The sequence below is a fragment of the Chanodichthys erythropterus genome, chromosome 22, assembly GCF_024489055.1.
Source record: "Chanodichthys erythropterus isolate Z2021 chromosome 22, ASM2448905v1, whole genome shotgun sequence".
Taxonomy (NCBI): Eukaryota; Metazoa; Chordata; class Actinopteri; order Cypriniformes; family Xenocyprididae; genus Chanodichthys; species Chanodichthys erythropterus.
In genome coordinates this window covers 17154590-17170727 of record NC_090242.1, presented here as the reverse complement: position 1 = coordinate 17170727, position 16138 = coordinate 17154590, and the positions used below count along the sequence as shown (strand labels likewise).

At 33.8% G+C, this 16138-nt stretch overlaps 3 protein-coding genes across 5 annotated transcripts; all 3 read left to right on the top strand.

The window, feature by feature from the left end:
• The first annotated feature begins 2319 nt into the window (after positions 1 to 2319).
• On the top strand, positions 2320 to 5829 carry pus1 (pseudouridine synthase 1). Of its 3 annotated transcripts, none has more exons than XM_067376504.1 (6): positions 2320 to 2592; positions 2726 to 2893; positions 2972 to 3109; positions 4241 to 4343; positions 4733 to 5415; positions 5719 to 5829. In XM_067376504.1, the coding sequence occupies exons 1-6, from the start codon at positions 2527 to 2529 to the stop codon at positions 5749 to 5751; spliced, it is 1191 nt and encodes a 396-aa protein (XP_067232605.1). In that variant the 5' UTR covers positions 2320 to 2526; the 3' UTR covers positions 5752 to 5829. The 3 variants fall into 3 exon arrangements, with proteins under 3 accessions (XP_067232605.1, XP_067232606.1, XP_067232607.1); XM_067376505.1 differs by having other exon boundaries at positions 2676 to 2893; XM_067376506.1 differs by having other exon boundaries at positions 2320 to 2596; positions 2685 to 2893.
• Positions 5830 to 6718: 889 nt separating this feature from the next.
• On the top strand, positions 6719 to 11661 carry noc4l (nucleolar complex associated 4 homolog). The gene is made up of 15 exons (XM_067376161.1): positions 6719 to 6872; positions 6989 to 7109; positions 7272 to 7378; positions 7559 to 7666; positions 7754 to 7903; positions 8034 to 8136; positions 8796 to 8830; positions 8918 to 8968; positions 9065 to 9176; positions 9496 to 9556; positions 9649 to 9759; positions 9875 to 10038; positions 10966 to 11048; positions 11203 to 11316; positions 11438 to 11661. The coding sequence occupies exons 1-15, from the start codon at positions 6732 to 6734 to the stop codon at positions 11552 to 11554; spliced, it is 1578 nt and encodes a 525-aa protein (XP_067232262.1). The 5' UTR covers positions 6719 to 6731; the 3' UTR covers positions 11555 to 11661.
• A 2199-nt stretch (positions 11662 to 13860) lies between these two features.
• Positions 13861 to 16069, top strand: phpt1 (phosphohistidine phosphatase 1). Its single transcript, XM_067376277.1, has 3 exons — positions 13861 to 14091; positions 14921 to 15048; positions 15132 to 16069. Exons 1-3 carry the CDS (start codon positions 13875 to 13877, stop codon positions 15222 to 15224), a joined length of 438 nt encoding a protein of 145 aa, XP_067232378.1. The 5' UTR covers positions 13861 to 13874; the 3' UTR covers positions 15225 to 16069.
• Positions 16070 to 16138: the final 69 nt, after the last annotated feature.

Genomic DNA, 16138 nt, shown 5'->3' with positions numbered 1-16138 from the left:
AAATGTTAAATATATATTAGATTTTAAATGTATTCTTAATTTTATACATTTTAATGAAACTAAATATGAGCTAAATATGTTCATTGGAATTGCATATGTAAAGTTAGCACATATGTATGTATGTATGTATATATATATATATATATATATATATATATATATATATATATATATATATATATATAATGTTTCTGCAACTGCGGGCACTTTTAACTCTCAAATTAAAAAAAAAAAAATCAACCCCCTGTGAATTTTAACCATTCTGTAATATATATAAAAAGGTCAACAAAGATTTATTCCATATTTTATCCTGGAACATGTTTCATGTTTATGTTTATATATATATATATATATATATATATATATATATATATATATATATATATATATATATATATATATATATATATAAACTCTTCTTCTTACAAAATGTCCTTACCGCAATGTTACAATAACATTCATTATATATATTTTTCCTTTTTTAATGTCTATAAAAATTGAATATATTTCAAAAGCTTTTACAAATTTTGTGCAGTTTTGCTAATAGAGATATTAAAAAGTAATATACAAAATAGGGGATTTCATGTTTTTCTCTATGCCATGTAAAATTTAGACAGTAACCTTAGATGTCATTTGTTTCCATACACACTAAAGTTAAAATATTTAGCTTTTTATGACAGATTGATACATTTCAAAGTGTAAATCATCTCAACTTAAGTGTTAAAATATTTTTTTTTGCAAATAAAAATATGAAAATAATAATAATAATATTAAAGTAGAGCTACAGTGACATCTTGTGTCGGTACGGACACAATGTTAAAGTGCCGTGAAATCAAAAACAGGCTACTGTACAGAACAACAGTACAAGAAACAGAAGGTATTACGTGTGTAAAAGATATCAGCTTTGCAGTAAAGAATTCAAACTGTTTTTCATGTATAAAAAATATTATCTCCTAAAGTTGATGTGGCACGAACCTTATAATATACTAAACTAACACAAACCCATAACACTAACAGTTTCATCAAATTTTTGTACCATGCCCAATTATTTCTCATTTCAGACTGAGAAGTATTCTCATTGTAACATTTAGGCTTTTAATACATGTACAGGTAACTAATTAAAACCAGAGCAGAGCTCCTTCCAAACTGAGTCAGTAAGCATCATGTGCCTTAGGGTGCGTTCACACTTGTCATGTTTGGTTCGATTACAACGAACCCTGGTGCGATTGCTCGGTTAGTGCAGATCATTTGAACATATGTGAACGCTGCCATCCGAACTCTGGTGCGCACCAAACAAGCGGACCGAGATCGCTGAAAAGATGGGTCTCGGTCCGCTTCCAAACGAACTCTGGTGCGGTTCGAATGATATATGAACGCAACCCGGACCAAAGACATGTAACCGAACCAAAAACAGGAAGACGAGACCCTAAAAAGGACAGAATCCTCACGCATGTCGGTTTTATGTCATAGTCGCGAGTTTGCCCATCACAGGCATCAGACGCGCGTCTCCACGCAGCAGATCATTTGTGTGTGTGTGACGGAAGGATTCCCGCCACTGTTTTTACTACTTTAGGCTACACATTTTATAAGCTCTTCACGAGTTCCCAGCTGGCCAAAATACCATCACATGCAGGCTACGCACCGCTACGCACACACAACGAGCGCATTTACCTCAGCAAACAGCACTGTTTTGGATGTTCGGTAAGTTCCTTCTCAAAATAGGCAATACGTCATAAAATCCGACCCAGTCACGTCGTGAATGTATCCCTATGCCTTAAGGTTCGGTATCTTTTGGTTCGGTGATAAAATTGCCAATGTGAACGCTAACTGGACCAGGACTAAATGTTTTTTTTTTTCTTCTTCTTCTTCTTCTTCTTCTTTGGTCCGGACCAAATGAACCAAACGAACCGAACTACAAGTGTGAACGCACCCTTAATGTCCCTGGTTTGAGTTCAGAGACATTCTTGTGCGTGTACCAGATCACATCATCCTTCATTGGCCTTGTCCCCAACCCTGTGCATTGTTCTGACTAAAGCACAGCTTTCGGTATCAACATCTTCGGTGATGCCTGGATAAGGGTCACTGTCATACCCAACGACACAACATTTACCAATCAGCCTCTAGTTGACAACAGAAATGGTTTGTATTGCATTGACTTCCTTGGATGATGCTGATGTAGGGCTCCTGTGGAAGGCTCTGATGCACAAGCAAAGGTGACACACTGAGGGAAATTGTAAAAACATGGCTCCCCTCCTGGTGACTTTTTTGAAAACCTGGCAACCCAATTTAGTTCACGCGATATTCAGCGAGATGTGAAAGTTCAGCAGCCACTCCACGTGGGTGTATTCATGGTTCAGGGGAAGTAAATAAGTTGTTGCAGTGAAGATAGATCATACTGCTGTCAGAAATAATTTGTCTAGATTAATAACATGTTTGTTGTAAGTAAAGCCAGTTAGCGTAAGAGCAATCGAGTCTATTTGGTACAAAAGACATTTGTGAGATCCTCACTGGAGAGTTGCTAATGACATGCTGAGGTCCTGTCGGATTATTAATATTTTATCACGTCATTTATCCCAGTTCTCAAAATCAAAGGTACGTTTTTTAACTATGCGTTCTGCTGTAAAGTGATTGATGAACGCTTATTTAATGTTCACCGCTAACTGTATGCTCTTCAGGGTGGCCAGATCCAATATTAAAATCCCGTGTATTTTGCATGTCCTGCAAGATGACTGAGGATTCAGTCAAAGCTTTGAAAAGGCCAGCAGATGATTCACACACTGAGACTGAGCATGAAGACAAGAAGCTTAAAACAGATCAAGATGAGAAGAAATACCCTAAGAAAAAGGTGGCCCTGCTGATGGCATATTCAGGCAAAGGGTATTATGGGATGCAAGTGAGTTTTGATGTTGCAGCACAGTGATTTTCATATTACCATGTTGTCAGAGTATCAATACTTATCCTGTTCATCCAGAGAAATGCAAAGAACTCTCAGTTCAGAACTATTGAGGATGAGCTGGTCACTGCTCTTATCAGAGCAGGATGTATTCCAGAGGGCCATGGAGATGACATGAAGAAGATGTCTTTCCAGCGGTGTGCGCGAACGGATAAGGTGAACTCTTTAACCTGGTGCTTTGGGGAGCATTTTATTATAGTCAGAATTACTGTTGTTAAAAACCATAAAAACATTTTCACTACTTGAAATAAATGTTAACTGATGTTAAAAATGAAAGGGTTCATTCACCTAAAAATGAAAATTCTGTCATTAATTAATCACCCTTATGTCGTTCATCTTCAGAACACAAATTAAGATATTTTTGATGAAATCCGAGAGGTATCTGATTCGTCCATAGACAGCAATTTAACCACTACTTTCAAGGTCCGGAAAGGTACTAAAGACATGACTACGTGACTACAGTGGTTCAACCTTAATTTTATGAAGTGACAAGAATACTTTTTGTGCGCAAAAACAACAAAAATAACGACTTTATTCAACAAAATGTGTCATTCTCTTACACTGTTTATGTTCAGTACTTCTAGATTCTATATCAGAACGCCGGCTCAATATTGGCCGACGCTGTTCATGTGAGCAGCACGACGCATGCATGTGATGCTGACGCAGGAGCATTCGGACAAAAACACAGAAGTGCTGAACTGCGTTCACTGCGTCAACTGTGTACATGACTGACAGGGTAGAGAAGAAATTGTTGAATAAAGTTGTTATTTTTGTTTTGTTTGTTTTTTGCGCACAAAAAGTATTCTCGTCACTTCATAAAATTGAAAGTGGTGGTTATCTTAATTATATCTTAATTTGTGTTCCGAAGATGAACGAAGGTCTTAGGGGTGTGGAACCACGTCAGGGTGAGTAATTGATCATTTTTGGGTTGACTGTCCCTTTAATAAAAAATGTATAGACATGTTTAACACTGATTTGATACATTTTGAAGATTATTATTCTTCCTGGCTAGAACAAAGAATTAAATAATCAACAAAAATAAAAATCAAGGATGCACAATAATTAACATAGTAAAAAAGAAGTAAAATAATACTATACATAATAAAAAAAAGATATTTAAAATAGTACAAAATAATTAAAATATCTAATAAAAATATATATATAATATAGTATATAATGTATACAATATAGTTATATATATATAGTATAACATAGTTATATAATATTATTATTATTATTATTATTGTTATTATTTAAATATAATTGCTGATTTATTCTCATTGACAGGGTGTTTCTGCTGCAGGTCAAGTTGTATCTCTGAAGCTGTGGATGATTGAGAACGTCCTGGACAAAATTAACGCTCATCTGCCATCTCACATAAGAATTTTAGGTCTAACCTTGAGGTTTCTTATTTACATATTTCCTAGAAATATGTTTTTTTGTGTGTGTGTGTGTAATTTACATATTATTATTGCATTTATTAATATTGTGCACTTTTATTTTTATGTTTTAATTTTAATTTTAGAGTATGTTTTTTTGTAATTTTGTTTGGTGCTTTTGTCATTTTATTTCTTTTAATATTTCTATTTAGGTTTAATATGTTTTTAGCTTAGTTAGTACTTATTTTTATTTCTAATTTTCATTTAATATTCTAGTATTTATATTTGATTTTATTTCAGCTTTTTTTTTCTCTGAATAAACAGAATCATTTTTATTAGTTTTAGTTAATATCAACCCTGGCAGAAATCTGTGCATCACATTTACATCTCGAATTTGCAGGATACAAGAGAGTCACGGGTGGCTTCAACTCCAAAAACAACTGCGATGCCAGAACGTATTCCTACATGCTTCCCACTGTGTCTTTCTCCCCGAAGGACTATAACCAGGAGGACACGTCATTCCGTGTGAATTCAGAGACCCTTCAGAAGGTCAACCATTTGTTTGGCCTGTACAAAGGCACCCACAACTTCCACAATTTCACTTCGCAAAAAGGTCCTCGGGACCCCAGCGCCAAGCGCTACATCACCCACATGTCCTGCGGAGAGCCCTTTGTGAGACAGGAAGCTGAGTTTGCCGTCATCACAGTAAGAGGCCAGAGCTTCATGATGCACCAGATCCGGAAGATGATCGGCCTTGTGATCGCTGTGGTGAAAGGATATGTGGATGAAGGGGTGATCGAGAGGAGCTGGGGAGAGGAGAAGGTTGACATTCCCAAGGCTCCTGGGCTCGGGTTAGTGCTGGAGAGGGTGCACTTTGACCGCTACAACAAACGCTTTGGAGGAGATGGCATCCATGAGACTCTGGAATGGACTGAAGAAGAAGAAGCCATTGCTGCTTTCAAGGAAAAGCACATTTATCCGAGCATCGTGGAGACTGAGCTCCTTGAGAAGTCCATGGTGAACTGGATGGCTACACTGTACATCCACGATTTTGAAGCCACGGCAGGAAACCAAGAGCGCAAAGTGGGTATTGTTTTCCTGGTGTGTGTGTATATATTTACATAGAGAGAGAGATTCATTCAATTTTACATAAAGCAGAATTGCATAAGTAAGCAAAACTGTCCACTTAGGGCAGAAACCTATGTTCCTAAAAATATAATTGAGATCAAAACAAATATTTTATATTTTTAGGAAGATAAGTTTCTGCCCTAAGTGGGAAATGTTTTGCTGGTTTATATTTATATTAAATTTATATAAATCTCTCTCTCTCTCAGATCATTGAAAATTATTATGAATTATAAACACTATATTTGTTGCCTTTTTTAGGATGATGACGAAGATGGAAACGCATCTGACTGAATCACTGAGATGAAGACATTCTTTTTGTTACATTTTTTATTTTGATTTTTACTTGTGTGCTAATATTCTGTTCCAAAAAATAAAATATTCATTTTATTAAGGCTTGTTTAAGTTTTCATTTGTTGAATGCTGTTAAACAGCTTGTATTTGCCAGGGAACAAAATAATATATATATATATATATATATATATATATATATATATATATATATATATATATATATATATAATGTGTGTGTGTGTGTATATATATACACACACACATATATATACATATATATATATGTGTGTGTGTGTGTGTGTGTGTGTGTGTGTGTGTGTGTGTGTGTGTGTGTGTGTGTGTGTGTGTGTGTATATATATATATATAATATGAAAGTTCAGTTCTTGGACCTATATTAGTAGATTGTAACAGTTTCATGAATTTTACATTTGTGAATTAGAAACATTTGCTGCATGTCAACGGGTTTTCCTCTAGGGGGCGAATGTCTATGGCTCAGACAGCCGAATCCTCCTTTGAGTCACATTCAAATATTAAGGGTTTGTTTTTTTTTTTTTTTAGAAAGTGTCATCTTCTAAATTCAATGCATTCACTAATCGGCCTTTGATAGACATCTGGAAATCGGACCTGAAAACCGTGTAAAAGTATTAAATAAAATCCCTTACTCGGTAATCACATACCATTATGATTGGTCCAGCATGATGGGCGCAGTGAAAAGTAACGGGTGTCACGTGACAATTATGACCCGCATACAGTGCTTTCGACGGCATAATAATAATGACAACGTTATTAATAATGACACTGACTGAAAAGTTTAACAGTCATTGGTTTTGAGAAAAGAAAAAAAGAGTGAAAAGTTAAAATTAATTCATTATTATTTGGATGCAACCAGTTTATTCCTTTTCATGGTAACACCGCTGACCACTAGGGGCGACCTCACCCTCTGTCAGGAACACGCCAACACTTTCTTAGAGCAACAATCATGGCGCCGTCCAGGGACAGCAACGTGAAAGGAGAAAGCAGCCAGGTTTCATATAAGAAAACTATAAATACTAAAACAGATAGTATAATTCAAAACAGGAAACATGCTAACGACATATTCGACGTCATTGAATATTTGCAGGTATGTGGTTCTTAGTTCATAGTGTAGTCTCATGAATTCGACACGTTATGTTCTGTTCAGTTCTATTAATTAATTATATTAATCAATAAACATCCATTTTTTTCCCCCACTTACAGTCCGAAAAGGAAAAGGAAATCATTTTCGCCACTAATGCTTGCAGCAGGATTTTCTGTGAGTTGTTAGACAGAGGAGATCTATATGTTGGTGTGCTGCCTAAAGAAGAGGACCTCATGCATGGTAAAATACTGTTGTTGGTGTTTGTGATTTACCTCACAAGGGATATACAAAGTTAATGTCTGACACCTGACTTTCCAGTGTATTGTTCTGTAGTTTACTAAGAGGAAAGCTTATATTTTTGTACTTTCTGTGGTTCGGTAAAGTCAGTCGTTCTCTTTCCAGGTGATCGCAGTGCTGAAGAAAAGTACCAAATATTTATGAGACACCGTTACAACAGCTGTGTGGAACTTCTGCTGGAAAATATAGGCCATGAAGCTTTCCAAGTGAAGGTGAGTAAGTTAATTCAAGTAGCATGATGAATTCGTTACTTTTTATTCAAGTTTACATGTGCATTTACAGTAAATATGAATAAAAACAAATACAACTGTTTACAGACAAGTGTTATTGTAGTATTATTTATTAAATAAACACTGTAATGTAATTGATTTCCATTATTTATTTATTTTCAGGAGGCGTCCCTCTGCGCCCTGATGAAGTTTGTCGCAGCGGAAGGCAAACACCCTCTCCAGAATCTGGACTGGAGTGAACACTACAACTTTCCCATGGAGCTCATGCTGGTCCGTTTCCTTTATAACAACTGATATTGATGTGTGTTACTTACTGACTCCATATAGGTATAAAGCGTCTCGCTCTCATGTGCACAGGCCCTGGTGAAGCATCTTCTCTCGGAGAAAGAGGACATGTCACTGCTCATCTCCAGGTTTCAAGAGTTTATGGAGAAGGATGATGTGCGCTACTACGTCATGAGTTCAGTACGAGACAACATAACCAGAGTCATGGAGAGAAACAAAAGGGTGAGAGTGGTGCAGTTTTTTCTATAATGTTTGCATTTTGATGACTTTTTGAATTTTTTTTTTTTTTTTCATATTTATTCTGTTTAGCGATTAAACAGGCTTATTTTCTAATTGAATATGTTTTTTTTAGGCTGTGATTCCTGTATATCAGAATAATGTGTTCACACTCCTCTCAACCATCAACATACCCAGCCAAGCATCAGAAATGACCAATTTCATTGTCAAACAAGAAAGTAAGTTTGTTTTGTTTACACTGGCAGTCAAAAGTTTGGAATAATTAGTATTTTCTATTATTTTGAAAGAAGTCTCTTCTGCTCACCAAGGCTGCATTTATTTAATTACAAATACAGTAAAAACAGTTGTGAAAAATTATTACAATATTTTAAAATGTAATTTGACGACACAGCTATATTTTCAGCATCATTACTCCAGACTTCAGAGTCACATGATCCTTCAAAAATTATTCTAATATGCTGATTTGCTGCTCAAGAAATATTTCATTTTATTGTATATGTTGAAAACAGTTGTGCTGCTTAATATTTTTGTGGAAATTGTGATAGACCATTTAAAAGTTTGGGGTAAGATTTTTTCTTAAATAATAGAAATTAATACTTTTATTCAGCAAGGACACTTTAAGTGACAGTGAAAATCACATGACATGAAGGCCCAGACTCGGAATTTGTCCTCTGTATTTAATCCATTCTAGTGAAAATTACATTATAACTTTTTTTTTTAAAATAGAAAAGTTATTTTTAAAATGCAATAATATTTCACAAATTGCTGTATTTTTAATCAAATGATTTTAGCCTTAGTGAGCAGAAGAGATTTCTTCATGGTATTGTACCTACAACACTGTGTCCCTTATAAATACATTTATCTTTGATTTTATAAGCCAAACACGAAGACTGGAAAGCAGCCAGATTAAAGGTAAATACAAACTCATATTTTTTAAGTAAAAATTTCTGCACTGATATTTATTCTTTCCAAAGTTTATTCTGACATTTTTTCCTGCAGGAGCATAAACGAGCTTTTGAGCAGATGTGGTTGGTGTTTCTCAAGTACAAGGTAAAACAACCCTATTTCTATATATTCTCATTACCTGCTCCTTTTTGTATAAAGACCTTTCCTGAGGTTTTTTGACTGTGTTGTTGGTTCCCATAGTTACCTAGCAGCATGTACAAGAAGATCCTAGTCATCCTTCATGAATCCATACTGCCACAGATGAGTGATCCCACACTGATGATTGACTTCCTGAGCGCCGCCTATGACATTGGTGAGTTCAGGGTGTAGCAGGGAATGCTTTACTTTATTTGTGCTTTGCCTTTTTATTCATAAAAACATGCATTTGATTTCTTTTGGATCATCAGTATGTTTTTATTCCTTCCTTTAGTGTTATTGATTCTTATTTAATGCAGTTAGACTCATTGGTTGTTTAGTGTAACAGGCCCAATAACTCATAGATGAAAAATGAATGATTATTTGACTAGTTTGAATATATATGCATAATCTTAATTGATTGTAATTACTATTTATAAAAATATATATATATATATATATTTTGTAATACACTATTCTGTCTGTGTTTGACTCAGGTGGAGCGATCAGTTTGTTGGCTCTGAATGGCTTGTTCGTCCTCATTCATGAACATAATTTGTAAGTATTAAAACCATTTCAAAAGCTAATCTCTGATCTACATCCACACCTTCATATTTTTTTAAAAAGCAATATATGTTTTTGTTGTGTAGGGATTACCCAGATTTTTATAAAAAGCTGTACAGTCTGCTGGATCCCACTATCTTCCATGTCAAGTACAGAGCACGTTTTTTCCACCTGGCAAACATTTTCCTGTCTTCAACGTAAGTTAAATCTTAATACTTGTATTTTCGCTAAAGATCTATATAAGCAGTATATCAGTGTCATGTTTTGTTCTTAAATACAGTTGTAACCCGTATGATCTGAACTCTCTAACAGACATCTTCCAGTCTACCTTGTGGCAGCGTTTGTGAAGCGTCTTGCTCGTCTGTCTCTCACAGCGCCACCTACAGCTCTCCTCATAGTTCTGCCATTCATTTGTAATCTCATTCGCCGGCACCCCTCATGCAAAGTTCTCATCCACAGACCCAGTGCTGCTGAAGGTATCTAATTATTATTTAATTATTTTTATTCATGTATTTTTATTTTATTTATTATTTGTTTAATATTGGTTATTATATAGCTGTAAATAAATACATTTATTTATTATTTGGTACTTATTTATTATAAATTTTCATTTATTTATTCATTATATTATTCACTATTTTATTATATAAATATTTTATGTATCAATTTTATTTATTTTATTTGTATTATTTACTATATATGTTCACTTATTTACTTTATTTTTCTTTATACTTTATATATACTTATTTGTGTATTTGTATCTATTTATTTGTTGTTCATATTTTTTTGTTTATTTAAATTATATAAAATTTACATCAGTTTTTATTTATGTAAAATATATAATTGTATTTATTACTTTGTGTGTGTGTGTGTGTGTATATATATATATATATATATATATATATATATATATATATATATATATTATATAATTTGTTTATTCTTATATTATTTTGTATTTATTATTTTGTTTTATTTTTATTCAATTTTTGTTTATATTATTAATTTTATCAATTATTTTATATTTTTCTTTATTTATAATTTGTTTATTTTTATTTGTTTATTCCATTTGTTTATTTAGATTGTATAAATATGTATTTTATTTATCCATTTTAATCATTTATATAATTATTTTGTAATTTTGTTTATCTTCTTTAATTTATTTATAACATTTTTAAATTATACAAAATGTATTTTATTAATTTATCTATCAATTTTATAATTTATTTATTTTTATTATTTTTTATTCATTTTTTGTTTATTTAAATTATATAAATGTATTTTTTTTAACAAATCCTCTTAATTTTAATCATAATTTAAAAGGTGTACTGTATACAGGAACCATTGTTATTTTTTTTCTGTATTTATTATAAATAATTGTTCCTGTTAATGCTTTAAATCAGAGCCTTGTGATGACCCATATGTGATGGAAGAGAAAGAACCGGCTCAGTGCCATGCTCTGGAGAGCAGCCTGTGGGAGATCAAGGTAAGACCAAATCCAAGACTATTCATATTTCTACTGGTTTGGAGCTGTCCTTTTTGATTGACATTTTGACAGACTCAACATTCACAAACTCAACAATGAATTAACCTTTGAATATCTAAAAACATACCCATTAAAAAAGGCAAATCTTTCTTAGACATTACAGAAGCATTACCATCCAGATGTGGCCAAGGCCGCCATGATGATCAATGAGCCACTTTCTCAACAAGAGGAGGACATCAGTGAGCTGCTAGAGCTCTCTACTTTTGAGGTAATTAGTAACATTTATCCATAAACTACTAGAACATGATTTGTGAATTTTGATAGTGATGTTTACCCTGTGGTGTAAAATTGTTCAACTAATCATTATGCCCTCCACATTTGTAATGCAGCTAATGGAGCGAGAACTCAAGGCTGAAAGGAAGACGATACCGCTAGAGTTTGATACCGCCACAGGGCTCCTGAAGAGCTCTAGAGAGGTGCTCGGAGTGCACTTTACTCTAGATTAAACCCTCTTATTTGCAGATAGTCATTCTCTGTCCGTCTTTTTTTTATTTTTTTATGTATTCTATGTATAAAAATGTTTGGGCATCAACTATGGCAGTGTTTCCCCAGTCTGGAGAAATAAACATTTGTATGAATAAGCATGTGTTGAATGTTTTGTGGGCTCTAGTGAGTATTGCACAGACAGAATCTCTCTCTAAAATAGCAGTACACTTAAAGAGTGTATGTTTCACAGTTTATAGATTAAACCATTTCCCCGTTTTTTTTCATTGTAACCATTCTTATCACAACCAAAGTAGTATAGAACAATTGTTACTACTTAAAAAGTCTAAGAAGTCCCTTAGTTTCATAGTAAAATTATATCAGACAGTAACACTGTAGAACTTCAATAAAGGGGCGGTTTCTTCATTAGGGCAATAGGGCGACGCACCACCAAAGTGAAAAAGGGACGGATTTTTCAATCACATTCAACCACAGAGTTACGCTAGCTGTCACTGCTAGGCTGTATGTTCTGCCTCTGGATCATGCTCTGGATATAGTCCAATCAGCGTCGAGTCACGCTCTGTGGAGTACCGCCTCTTTTTGGGCGATTTCAGCCTGGTCGAGATTTGCCCCGAGTGCTCCCATAGACTTCCATTCAAAAAACTTTTTTTTTCGAACTGCAGGCACTGCAATGCATTCTCTATGGGTTCCGGGAGGGCTCGTACTAACGTGCTTTCGTCATCATACGTAACCTTAACTTGTGCGGCGATTGGTGCAAACAAACATACCGCTATTAATAATATTTTTTTAAGCTGAAGTGACATCCAATAATTTCCTCAGTCAATGTTTACATTTCACAGGTATATTCTCCATCTGCAAATGTTAGAAAGTCGAGAAAATATTTCCATTTTGCAGCCAGGCGTGGACCAGCCTTCAGCAAGCACAAACTTCCGTGAACGAGCGCCGCCGCGAGTATGCACGCCAGACAGACGGAGTTCAATCTGAGTCAAATACATTTTGCTAAAAATATTTGTTGTTGAAAATTTGTTTTTGTTGGCGAACATAATTATGCCATATGTAGAATTTCTAAAATACAACAGTGTATTTGTACAATAGCACTAACTGTGTAAAGTGACTGTTAATAGGGTAATCAACATAATAATAATTAGTCTGTTCTATTGTTTTTATTTATTTTCATTTTTAGTTTAGTGTATTTAACTTCTGCTTTAAAAAACATTTTGTTTTTAGATTGTAAAGTTAGAATATTAGAATATAGCCTAGGCCTAATGTGATTTGACCCCCTTTTTTGCACATAATATATCATATAGTACACAGTTACATTCATGTTTGGTTTTTATAGCCTTTAATATGAACATTGTTTCTAGGACAATCTTGGGCAGAATGTGAATTTAAAAAAAAAAAAACAAATTAAATACGGATATATATTTTTAGATCCCAGCCCTATGGCATGCTTTAAATATTGAATTTTCCACTTTTTAGATAATCAATAATGATACATGATTATATCACTTGTTAAATGATTATTTAACAATTAGCCTATTAATTCCTGCATTTATATATTAAAAAAAAAATAAAAAATTGCTCCCCACCAAAAGATTTTTGCACCAGCCGCCACAGCTTCAATATAAATATATATATATATATATATATATATATAATATATATTATATATATAATGTGATTAAAAGAATACAATGGTACAAACATGCAAGTATCACGGTACTTTTAGCAGCTGTCATAGTCATTTTATTTGATTAGCTAATATTTCAACCATGTATGTATGTCGTTTTTAATGCAGTTCTGGCTAATACCATATTACCAATGTTTTAATGTAGGGAGAGTATCTGTAGTTCCTATGGTATGTTCTATGGTGATTTTTCTTTTAATTTTTTACCTTTTTCTTACATAACAAATCTTCACATAACATGCAGGCATTATCATTGTTATTAAGCACACCAACAATAAATCCAAGCAGCATACATTAAAAGAGACAATAAATAATGTATATAAAAAAATTAAGTACTAACAAATAATAAATACTGAAATATATAAAAGCTAAACTTTGCAGGACAGGATTGAAATACTTTTTTTAAATGCTGCAAAAACTTGGATCAAATCTACATATGTGTAAATAAAACGTACCTATAATTAAAACATTCAACCTCGTTTTGCATAAAAAATACCATAGCATTGTGATATTAATAGGCGTATTCTGTGTTGTTTCAATGCTATGCTGCTGCAGCCTGTCGTTTTGCTCCAGTCCGGTAGGTGTCGCTAAGATGAACACATTCATTCCAGTACGCCAAAACACAGCAGTGGTAAATGCAGCTCTTTTCTGTTGCTGTTCTAAACTTTGCTGTCGTGTTGGGATTTTTCAGTGCTGTTTTTGCAATAATGTCAGCTGAGCGTCTCGCTAAAATCCCAGAGGTTGATTTAGATCCCAATGGTGTCTTCAAATACGTCCTCATACGGGTTCACAGCACAGACGATGATTCATATGTTGATATTGTGAGAGGATACGCATGGGCCGAATATCATGGTAGGGATACATTCATGTGTTTGTTTGAATGAATGACAGGAGGAAGAGTGTGCACATTTATTTGTGAATATGACAGAAAATACATTTTAAAATAGCATTAAGGCTGTAGTTCAACGTCAGCTGACAAATATTTTCGCAGATTTTGTTTAGGGGGAATATTAAATCGCTTAGTTTTGATATAAATTTGAGTAAATAATATCTATTATTGACTTACTTTGCATGTTTTATAGAAAAGAATAGTAGTGTTTCTTAAACGAATCTGTTTTTTAACGAATCTTTTAAGCGTACGAATCGTTCTTGTTCACATATATGCGTTGCATCGCATTTTTCAGTTTTATTCAGGTGACACAATAATATTATTTTATAATATTATTAATATAATATCCCAAGAAGGCAGTCTTCACCTGCAGAAATGGCCAATCAGCGAATCTTCTTAGTGAACTGATTCAAAAGATTCGCGTCACTGGAATGAATCAAAATCCTCACCAGATAGAATATTCAACATATTGACTTGTGATTGGTCTAATTTTTACGTCTATTTGCATAACAAGGTTCTGATTGGCTTTTTCTTTCTTACATCTATTTACCGATTATTTTACACTTTTTTTTTACAACAAAAATGCAATGATGAACATCAATATAATTGCGTTTTATTAACATATTAACTGCAGTGAAGCACTTGAGTTAGTAAAATACAAAATAGTTTATTACCATATCATTGCAGACATGTTACAGTTTTTAGGAACATTTCACTGCACATTTGATAGGAGGTCAAACGTTTCTTTGTATCTACCTAATAAAAACATTCATAACGTTGTATCTCCTCAAGCTGATATCTATGACCGTGTGGCTGGAGAACTGGAGAGAGGGGGAGGATTGGATTGTGAGTGTCTCGGAGGTGGAAGAATCAAACATGACCGTGACGCAAAGAAGATCCACGTCTACGGTTATTCCATGGTATGCATGATATTCCCGTGATAAATAATATATCCTTTGCTGGAAATGATCCAGTGATCAGTTCTTGTCTTTTTTTATTCCAGGGATTCGGGAGAGCAAACCATTCTGTTTCCACAGAGAAGATAAAAACCCAATACCCAGACTATGAAGTGACCTGGGCAGATGAAGGGTATTGAGTGGGTTACATGGGCAATATGACAGCTCAGTAGGAGGACTCGATATTCTAGGACTCCTGATGTGCCAAGGCTGAGAAAGAACAGAACTCCTAGTATGTTTCTGATGCGGATGGGTAAAAAACGTTTACTCTGAAACTAGAGGAGAGGTCATCCTCATTATTTTTGATTGGTTTTTAACTTCATGTGTACATCAACACATGGCAACAAAGAGAGAAGAATGCACTTACGTTTATGACCATCGGTCTTTAAATGGCAAACATAGGAAATGATGAAATAAAGCACAGAACAGGTTAGTGGGAAAGGTTAAGTACTTCATTCAAACCATAAAATGTTATATAGTGCAACAATGACATCCTGAAATGATAATAAAGTGCTCCTATAAATTCCCTTTTTTTGTCATGTATTTAAAATGTTGGGATACAACCTGCTATATCAAAGTATGGCAAAATTTTCATTAAGGGAAATTACTGTGCTTAACTACAACATATAAAATGAATCTTGTGATTTAATGATTTCTAAAGCAACATACTATAAATTTGGACCCTCAAACCTGATCCGGAGGTCGTAAACCTTGCCTGATAAACTTGATGATCCACTTCACATCCGTTTGTCAGCATTTTTATTAGAATATGCCATTAGGATATGCAATAACTTTCTTGACTAGAAACATTATTACATAACGACATCCTGAGAATGTTATTAACTGCATCGTCACCACTTTGTTTTTTATTTTCAAGCCTGATGATTAAGAATCAAAATCTTCTTGTATCACTTGCATTTAAATTGTTTAGTGCAAATGAACAGAAATGGATTGCACAACAACATATTTAATAAATGAATTTATTTTTGGCTCTAGTACTGCATTTGCTGCCTCTTTTCATTTTATTTTATTTTTTGTTTCTTTGCTCATCTGT

Coding starts and splice junctions, on each gene's coding strand:
- pus1 (XM_067376506.1), top strand. CDS start 2,527: ATGCTGAGGTCCTGTCGGATTATTAATATTTTATCACGTCATTTATCC. Junction 2,597..2,684: donor GTTCTCAAAATCAAAGGTAC/GTTTTTTAACTA, acceptor CAGGGTGGCCAG/ATCCAATATTAAAATCCCGT. Junction 2,894..2,971: donor AAGGGTATTATGGGATGCAA/GTGAGTTTTGAT, acceptor CTGTTCATCCAG/AGAAATGCAAAGAACTCTCA.
- noc4l (XM_067376161.1), top strand. CDS start 6,732: ATGGCGCCGTCCAGGGACAGCAACGTGAAAGGAGAAAGCAGCCAGGTT. Junction 7,904..8,033: donor TCATGGAGAGAAACAAAAGG/GTGAGAGTGGTG, acceptor TGTTTTTTTTAG/GCTGTGATTCCTGTATATCA. Junction 10,039..10,965: donor CAGACCCAGTGCTGCTGAAG/GTATCTAATTAT, acceptor GCTTTAAATCAG/AGCCTTGTGATGACCCATAT.
- phpt1 (XM_067376277.1), top strand. CDS start 13,875: ATGCAGCTCTTTTCTGTTGCTGTTCTAAACTTTGCTGTCGTGTTGGGA. Junction 14,092..14,920: donor CGCATGGGCCGAATATCATG/GTAGGGATACAT, acceptor TATCTCCTCAAG/CTGATATCTATGACCGTGTG. Junction 15,049..15,131: donor ACGTCTACGGTTATTCCATG/GTATGCATGATA, acceptor TTTTTATTCCAG/GGATTCGGGAGAGCAAACCA.